Genomic DNA, 9272 nt, shown 5'->3' with positions numbered 1-9272 from the left:
ATATTGAAAGAGTACCTATCCATCCGTCTTCATCACACAAAATACATTTTTATAAAAATACGGTTTTATAGAACACATCCTACAATGTCAGGTGTGGTTCAATATCCATTTGATGGAACACATGTGGGAGAGAATTAATTCAAAGGGCTAATTGAGTCATCCTTATATCACTATGGTTAAGATGATCTAATTGTGTGGCTTTGTGAAGGAGGCCTAAATAAACAGGAACAGATGATGGACCCCCACTAGAGCTAAAGTTGAATAAATTAAACACGTCTGTTGGACATTAATTACTTTTCTTCCACGTAAGCACAGAAAAGGACAAACATGCATACTGCAATCACAATTTCATCACTTGTCACATCCTCCAGTGCTAAAAATTAATTTTTAAAATTAATACTTAATACAGACCTGTTTCCAACAACCATAAATAAAAGATTGTACTTGAATGCTATAATTAAATGACCATAAATATTGCAATTGGAGTGGAGGATGGGAGTTTTTAAAGAATGGCGCATGCAAAAGGTAAACATCCATTTCTCTTCAAATATTAATAATTCCTGAAAATTCCACTAGATGGCAGAGTGTTGGTTTTAAAAAAAACAAAACACAATAAGCGATGCATTAAGCCAGACCATTTTCAATATAATAAATGTAGCACGCTTGCAAACACAGCTTCTATAAAGATATATATTGTTGAACATATAAATATATTATCACCAACACTCCCTGCCCTTGTTCCTGGGAAATGAACTTTACATGTCATGGAGAGTGACGTATGTGGATTACTACCATACCATTATTTTATTTATTTTTTAAATGAAGAACATGTATACATTGTTGCTGGTTGAAGGCACAGAGTACATCAGAGTTGCTCTGCATTGCTCTATAAAAGGTACGACGGCTAATGTAATTGTGTATTTAATATTATTTGTACCCCCTCAATAATTGCAACACGGACTCTTACAAAAAAACAACTTCGTTACTCAAATGATAGCTGCAACTGGCAGCGTCAGTTAACGACCCAGTACTTTGCAAGCACTTACTCAGTAAATCTTTCATTACCACTGCACTGTACTGTATTAAAAGTCACTCTATTATAATGCAATGCCATTTTTGTAATGCAGCACTTTTTTTTGGAGGTAAAGGACAGTATGTGTTGAAATCTGTCTTTTCACGGAAAGGTTATGTGTTAGTTATTTCATGACATGACATTTACTTTATTGAAACCTCACAAAATGACCTGGACCGACACACATTACATTACTGGATTCATCTGCATTTAACACAGACTAATTATGTGGCTATTTTAGTAGCAGTTAAAATGTACTTGGACTCCTTTAGTATTGAATAGAGCAATTTATTGCTGCTGATTAAGCACTAGAAAGCTGCGTATTAGGTTACATTCAATACTACAAATGTCAGCAAATTTGCTCTCATATATTTCACTCTGTACAGCTAAAGTAAAGTGTGTACTTGTAGATCTCCAAGAAATACTGCTTCTTAACAGGACACCTTTGCATGTAGAATAGACTTGCAGTAGAAAATAAAAGGATTGGCAACACAAAAAAACAGGACGACTGTAAGATAATTGAATAGGCAGGTGTTTATTTTGTTCAGGCTTTGGGTATTAACATTATCAAACAGAGGCCGAGGTACTTGTGGTGTTTCATTGACAAGACTTTGCTTTTCAATTTCTTTCAAGTACATCTGGTTGGCGCTCCAGTTTTTATTTATTTTTTTGTTCTTTTTTTTATTATTATTTTTCAAGACATACAGAAAATCATTAAATGGACAAACAGTTGCACTGGTACAACAGTCAAGCCAAAGAGTGCTATAACCTGTTTCAAAACCCCTAGCACTACTCTAAATGCTTACTACTCTGACACAGAAGCCTTGACAGCTCAGCTTATGAGTGAAGAAGTATCCCATACACACTATGAATCACACATACAAATGGAAGAGACAGTGTTAGTATTCTGATAGAAATACCTTCACAAAGTTTACATTATTTGTTTTCAGTGTACAAGAAGATTTTATTAAGAGGTCATGCTTTAGACTAGGTGGTGAACATCCTTTCATGAAGGGCCAAACTGAACAATGTTTTTAGTGTTTGCTTGTTTCTCAAAAGAAATGCTGTTCTTACTTGCGTAAGGTTTTTTAAAAATGTACAAAAAAAAAAAAGTAGCAAAAATTTACACACCGATTTCATAGAAGAAACCCAAGCCGCAGCACTATGTATATTGAAATGGTAGTTAAGAAGCAAACACCCTGGGATCCTTCAAGAAGCTGCTTGATGAGATTCTGGGATCAATAAGCTACTAATGACCAAATGAGCAAGATGGGCCAAATGGCCTCCTCCCATTTGTAAACTTTATGTTCTTAAGATCTGTCAAGCAGGAAAAGCCACTGTGTTTTAGTTTAAGGTAAAGGCTAATGAACTTCCATGTGTAGTACGCATGGCTCCTACAAGCATTTGATATTTATGGACGACAAATAACCTTTTTTTTTTTTAATATCATTATTATTATTATTATTATTATTATTATTAACAACAAAAACGACACATCCAGTTGTATAGCAACAGGAAAGCACAACAGCAATGAAACCAGTCACCCAGGCACAATTTAACATTATTTCACTCTTTACCAAAAGCTATTTTGCCAGTCACTAAAAACAGTTTTATCTATGAATGACAGAAAGACTGTGTGTGTGACACAACAAATTAAAGCTGTGCTAATATACGCCCTGGGCATTGTTTCTAATAGCTGTGATACCTTTTCATTAAAAGAAAAACCACAGCAGACTTGTTTTAGGTAAAATCGGCATCTTAAAAAAAAAAACCCCAAAAAAACACACACACACACATAAGGGATTGAAAGGGTTATGGATTATATTTTTTCAGTGTTTTAGGTGGTGGGAGGAGCTAAGATTACTTCTGAAAAAAGAATACCAAAACCTAAAAAAAAATGTGTTTTACAATAATTTTAAATGATCCAGTTGCAGAAATAAATTACAGAAGAAAGGGTTAATTATATAAACTAGTTAAATAACGCTATACTATATTATCACAGGTATGTTAAATCAAACTATACAAACCTAACAAAAAATAAAACCAGTGGAAGCCCTAAGAAAATGGTAAACTAAAAAAAAGCATAGTAATGTCTGCATAATTTCTCAGATATCAAATGATACTTCCCTTACTTTACAAACTTTTTTCATTAAAATAATAACTCTCCTGATGTATTCAAGCTTGCTAACTATTTGTATTTTTAAATAAGGTTTCGCTGTTTGAAAATGTCTGACATGCTGAAACATCTCTGCTTTACAAATATGCAATCAGCAAGTCATTTATTCAATTAAAGGGATTTTTTAAAAAATGTAACAGTTATATTCTTAATGATTCCATTACTGTATCAAAACTTCTCTCTCCAGCACTTGCAATTTAGAACTCTTTTTAACCCTTCTGTTTAAATAACTAAAAGAGTAAAAAGAATGCAAAACAAAATTATTTTGTTGTAAAGCTGTCGATTCTGTCATTGTTCAAGAGTGAATCAGTGTTGAACACAGACTCATCCCTGCGTGTGTTCTAAAGCCAGACTCAAACTTTTCAAACTGATCATGACTTTCACATTAAAAGTGCAGTATTTTAATAAATAAACCCAAAACAGAATGTACCACTTAAGAGGCAAGCGCCTAAATCTGTTGGAATATGGCATTTTGTTTTTGGAAATATGACAACACTGACAATCTTCAGTTTTGTGCTTGTGATGCTAATAGGCCATATGAGACAGCCAGCAATAAAACTGCAACTTTCTTTTTTCTTTTTTGTATATTTATACCGACAGGGAAAGGTACGAGCTGATATTCACACTGCAGTCGATGGAAATGAGAAGAAGCAGTGGCATTTAATGAGAGAGAGAGAGAAAAATAGAGAGAGAAAGAAAGAGAGAGATAAGATACATGATATTAACAGGAACAGCCTCCCTCGCTGACTGGCTGTTCTGGGGGCTTTTCCAGTTTTATGTCGATCACTGAAAGAAATTCTGTTAAGGAACACATGACAAAAAACACTTTTTCCTTTAATACAGAGTTGTTAAACTTTTTAACTCGTGACAACTTCCAAAGTGCCTGGGATCCTAGAATGATGTTAAATCTCCAAAGCAAAATTGTATTTCAAAGGATTCATGTATAACCCTACAAATAGGGTTGCCACCCATCCGGGTTTCACCCGGACAGTCCCGTCTTTGGCTTCTGTGTCCGGGTGAAATGCATGCATAAGCAACACCAACAGCCTTTCTGCTTAAAGGATTTCCAATATCGTAAAAAATATATTGTTTAGTACTGATCTGTACATTGTACTTGTGTTATTTTATGTTGAGTATGTGAACATATGCGCTGTCCAATAATTGAACTTCAAACGTCGCGTAGCTTAGCGCTGCACTTGAATAACGTACATATATCCACCTGATGTAAAAGAACCCAATAGCACTAAGCTGGTATGTGATTCTACTTGGGGGACTTGAGTGCAAGCCGAGGACACAGTGGATTCATAATGACGGCGGCAAACAAAAAAGAAAGTTAAAACGCTGAGCTCTTTCCAGGACTTGATGACTTTAAAGCCTGGATTTCAAAAGACCACAGTGATGCAACTTCAGCAAGATGCAGTGTATGCCATGCTTCATTTACAGTTAAACACGATGGCGAAATCGGCTGTAAGAACTGACCAAACGTCTGACTGCCACAAACTGTCTTTTCAGGCTCAGAAATCCAGTGACACACTCACATTTTTTTTGTGAAAAACACAGAGAAAGTGGACAACGTCATCGCTTCAGAAAATGCTTTGGTTTACCACAGCGTTACACATCACAGCTATTTGTCTCAGGTAAGACTAATTTATCATAGAGGTACTAGAACGACAGTACAGGCCTACCAGAGTTCAGTAAATAATAATAAAATCCTAAAACCTACTAGCCATGGAAATGAATGCATTTATTTGACATTTATTTTGCATTTGTTAAAAAAAAGTGTTTAACCTGGAATAAATTAAATATCCAATTTATACATTAGGGTATAGCTACTTAAAAAATTAAACAAGTCCTGACTCCTGAACACTGTTTTACATACCGTATCGTATTATGACATTCAAAAATGCTTTAAAAAAAAAAAAAAAAAAAAAACTGGCTTAATATGCTTAAATTATCAGTTGTATCTGCAAACTTTAGTTAACTGTGAGAGGCTATTTCAAAGTAATTCAGTATGGGGCACGCACATTAGTTTAATATACTGGAATGTGCTGTGAACTACTTCACTAAGGATAAGGGGGTTAAGAAAGACGTGATAGACTTTTATGAAGTCTCAAATGAAATGTCGGATGCTATTACCGCTCGCGTATTCAAGGTGTTTACCACGTGTGGTCTGAATCTCAATAATGTAGTTTCATGCGGTGCAGACAACGACGCTGTCAACTACGGTGTTCATCATTCTGTATATACCAGCTTGAAGAATGAAAATGGCAATCTCCTCACTGCTGCTTGCACTGTCATCTGCTGCACAATGCCGCAAAACACGGCTGTAAACAGCTGGCACATGACGTGGAATCGTTTGTCATCAAAGTGTACAACGAATTTTCCTGCAGTGCAAAGCATGTCAGCGAGCTGAAATCTTGCTTTGAATTCCTGGATATGGGATATCATAAGCTTCTGCGCCACATACCTACTAGATGGGTTAAATCCTGACACAAACCTCTCTGTCCATGAGTGCTATCTTTTTTTTTTGTGCACAGCTACAGGAATGCATTTCAACCAGCAATCCTGGAACTGGAGAGTGACAATACACAGTCCACCGTGATCATCGGCGTACTAAACGAAGTGCTGCACGACCTGAAGTCTTGCATTTCAGAAAGGTTTTTCAAAGTTAACCAAGGGCTGAAGTATCTTCCACCAAGCAAACAAGAGGCCTTCACAAAAAATGATTTAGATGTCTACCTAAGAGGCGCACAGTACTTGGAGAAGCGGTTTAATTTCGGACCAGATTCATACCTACAAAAAATTGCCACTCTCAGTTTGAAGCCTGAAGCTACATTCACCTTTGAAGGTCTATGTGAGATTCCAAGCATTTCTGACGTACATATTAGATGGTGAGCAACTCTTCAAGGAATACTGCATCTTGAAAGAAGCAATACCAAAACTGGATCCTGATAACGAACTCTCAGTGGACCAGAAATGGGGGATGTTTTTTGGCGAATGTGATGCCCCAAACCTCTTGAAAATGATAGAATGTGCTTTTGCAATTCCAGTCAGCAATGCGTTTGTAGAGAGAGTGTTCAGCGTTATGCAAAATCTTTGGCGCAACGAAAGAAATCAGATGTCTTCAGACCTGGTCAAGTCTGAAATTTGTGGGGACTTTTACGACTTTATACTGAAAAACAAAGAACTCCTGAAAGCTGCAAAATCAAATGCAAAGTACCCATGGAAGAAGTAGTGGGTAAGTTAATCTTTTTCCTCGTCCGTATGTTTTAAGTAAGAAACTATAGTAGGTTAATTATTTTATTTTTCAAAAAATACAAAACACAATTATTTATATCTGTATGAGAGATTTTCTGTCCATTAAAAGTAATGTACTGTATAATACACTACATAAGAGCATACGCGGGTACCGTAGATAGAAAGTATGATTGATTGAGTTTTTCTGTAATTTTTCAGTGGTGTGACACAGTAATGTACATGATACTAGGGAAATGTGCAGCCAGGCAGGAATTACGTTACTGTATCCACTAACACTATGGCCTGCAATGCCGATTGCTAAAAAATACCAACAGTATGATTTTATTGATTTTTTATCAAGATCTGGTGTATGGTGCTTGACCGAGGCTAATTGAGAAATATGTCAGTTTTTGGTCTGTGGAAAAGGGGGCAACCCTACCTACAGCCCACCTGCAAACCATGCTCATAAGGTTGTAATACAGCAACAAAAACAGCTCCATATGTGCTAGTTCGTATCGAAATGCAAAGGAAAGCAATAGTGGTTGCCTCGTTAAGAGACTGCTGAAAGGATACTGTCTTCTCTGCTCTTGTCCTGTGTGCTTTCCATCCCAGGCAAGGCAGCTGCTACACGTCGGAAAAGCTAGAAGAAAAGTGAGACGGGAGTCAGGAAATAAAAGTTGACAAAACATCTGACAACAAACCCTTGCATTATTTTACACTTCATTTTAGTGATCACTGATTTGATACCAACGACTGCTTTTTCTTCTCACAACCTGTACCTTTAATACAGTGGTGCAATGAGGTGGTTAAAGCACCTTAGGATTCCAGACAGTTTTATAAAACGTGTTGTACTGCATAGGTTTCAAAAACCTGATTTACAGGATATATGGTTGCCATGTAAGTGGCAAACCTTACAGTCATTCACCACAATTGTACAGCTAAAAATCTGCATCCTAAACTTGCAACTATTTTGCATAGAGCAATACAAAAAACAGCCCCAATAAAGAACTGCTTAACATCCACAACACTAGTTTCTTGTGTCATGAACATTGAGTCTTTTTTTTCTAAACTTCCAGACCTAAACTCAATAGATTAAGCTTTATTCAGATCTTCAGTGAAACAAGACAAGTCTCATTTCAAGGCAGCGCACACGTTTCCTTGTGGTTCTAACAATTCCACTCTGTTCATAAAATGAACCCTTTGAATGATATAAAATAAATAGTTCATTCAGTGTTTTTGAAACAATTTGGTGAATTATAGGTTAGAAATACATTATTTCCTTCTTCCTAATTATAGATTAGAAATACACATTTTCTGTACATTTGCATGGTTCCTTTTAAGGGCTATTCCAGGTTTCACTTAAATTACAACAAAAAGAAAACATGTATTCATACTAAAAATAACGCAGGTGGATTCCATAGAATATGCATCAATGTAAAAGTAGATTGATCAATACAAATCTACTTTTGCTTAGAATGTGTGCATATGGACTGTAAAAAGAAGAAAAAAAACTGCCATCCTTAGGCTGCTGACTCTTATTTATCCTTTCCTTTACAAAATGCTTTCCTTCACAAAACAAAGTGACCCAATCGCAAAGAGAAATGGCAAAACAACTGCACTGGAATGTGTTCGTTTTAAAGAATTGAATTGGGTAACATTCTTTTGCACACAATTTAGAAGTCTTTTAAAAATGAAAGAAAGAGCAGCAGCTTAGTTCTCAAAAAGTACAGCCCAGCTAACGATAGCTGCAATTCCAAGCATTCTGCAAGACAGGAATACAATACCAAACAGAAACGCCGGAAAGCATTGTAATTCTGAAATGTTTACTTTACCAGACAGGGCAGTTAAATGCACCTCCATATGAGCATGTTCTGAAGCATTTGGAAATGACTGGATTGTGGTTAGTTTCTTGGATTCAGTGGTTGTCATACCACTATGACAAAGTCACATAATGCAAGAATGCTTGTTGTTGTGATTTGATATCAATGATCCAATGTGCGTCATTTATCATCCTAAATCATCAGACTGCGATCCTGTCCCACCCTAAAACAGCACGCTCTACCTGCTTCCCACTGTAGGCTGTCTTTGGACATGTTTCAGTACACAGAACATTCGGTTCTTTGGTTCTCTGCTCTCCCTCTTCAGTGGTACGGATGGCAAGACAACAGAAAACACCCCCCCCCCCCCAAAACATAAACCAAAGAAAACCTAACCCCCCCCCACACTGTGTCTTCTGTGTGATGCTTAGGCTACATCTGTACGTAACGCTGGATAGTATTTGGAGCTTTAACATTTCTTTTGCTTTCTCTGTATAGTAAAAACATACTCCAGCAGCAAACAGAATTCACAGTGCAAACGGTTCCTTCCAGACTTACCTGTTTTACATTGTATCCTGCTTTAGCACTAGTTTCAATAAACATTACATTCAGCTCTTTGGCTTTCCTCTCCCCCTCCTCGATAGATACTTGCCTGTAGCAAACAGAATGTTAAAAAGTGCAACACAGATGGAGAAACAAGCACAAAAAAAAAAAAGAGATTCATGGTGGGAATGAAAATGTTCTTTCTGCTATCAATGAGGTACTATATTTAGCCTTACACATTGCAGACTTCATTATTTTCTTTATAAAACTAGTTTAGGTGGAGAAAGAGTGTACATAAAATGTGGATCTTATCTAAATAAAAATAATTACATACAGAAATACATGAAATACATGGCTATTCAATCAACTGGAACCAAAGATAATTCACTGCCTGATGACCTCATTAGCACGCTTTCACACGTACACA

At 36.4% G+C, this 9272-nt stretch overlaps 1 protein-coding gene across 2 annotated transcripts in view; it reads right to left on the bottom strand.

Moving 5' to 3' along the window:
• Positions 1 to 1587: 1587 nt before the first annotated feature.
• LOC117405734 (ras-related protein Rab-6A) overlaps positions 1588 to 9272 on the bottom strand; it is a 31665-nt gene continuing 23980 nt past the window's right edge. For both annotated transcript variants that reach the window (XM_034922680.2, XM_034922679.2), the window contains exons 6-8: positions 8861 to 8954; positions 7059 to 7125; positions 1588 to 4034 (exon numbers count right to left, since the gene is read on the bottom strand). In XM_034922680.2, coding sequence (XP_034778571.1) covers positions 3970 to 4034; positions 7059 to 7125; positions 8861 to 8954 — 226 coding nt within the window. In that variant the 3' untranslated portion in view covers positions 1588 to 3969. The remainder of the gene's footprint in view (positions 4035 to 7058; positions 7126 to 8860; positions 8955 to 9272) is intronic.

This window comes from Acipenser ruthenus, chromosome 8 (genome assembly GCF_902713425.1).
Source record: "Acipenser ruthenus chromosome 8, fAciRut3.2 maternal haplotype, whole genome shotgun sequence".
In the NCBI taxonomy this organism is placed as follows: Eukaryota; Metazoa; Chordata; class Actinopteri; order Acipenseriformes; family Acipenseridae; genus Acipenser; species Acipenser ruthenus.
Note: the sequence above shows the minus strand (reverse complement) of the source record. Positions and strands in the feature narration are given on the sequence as shown.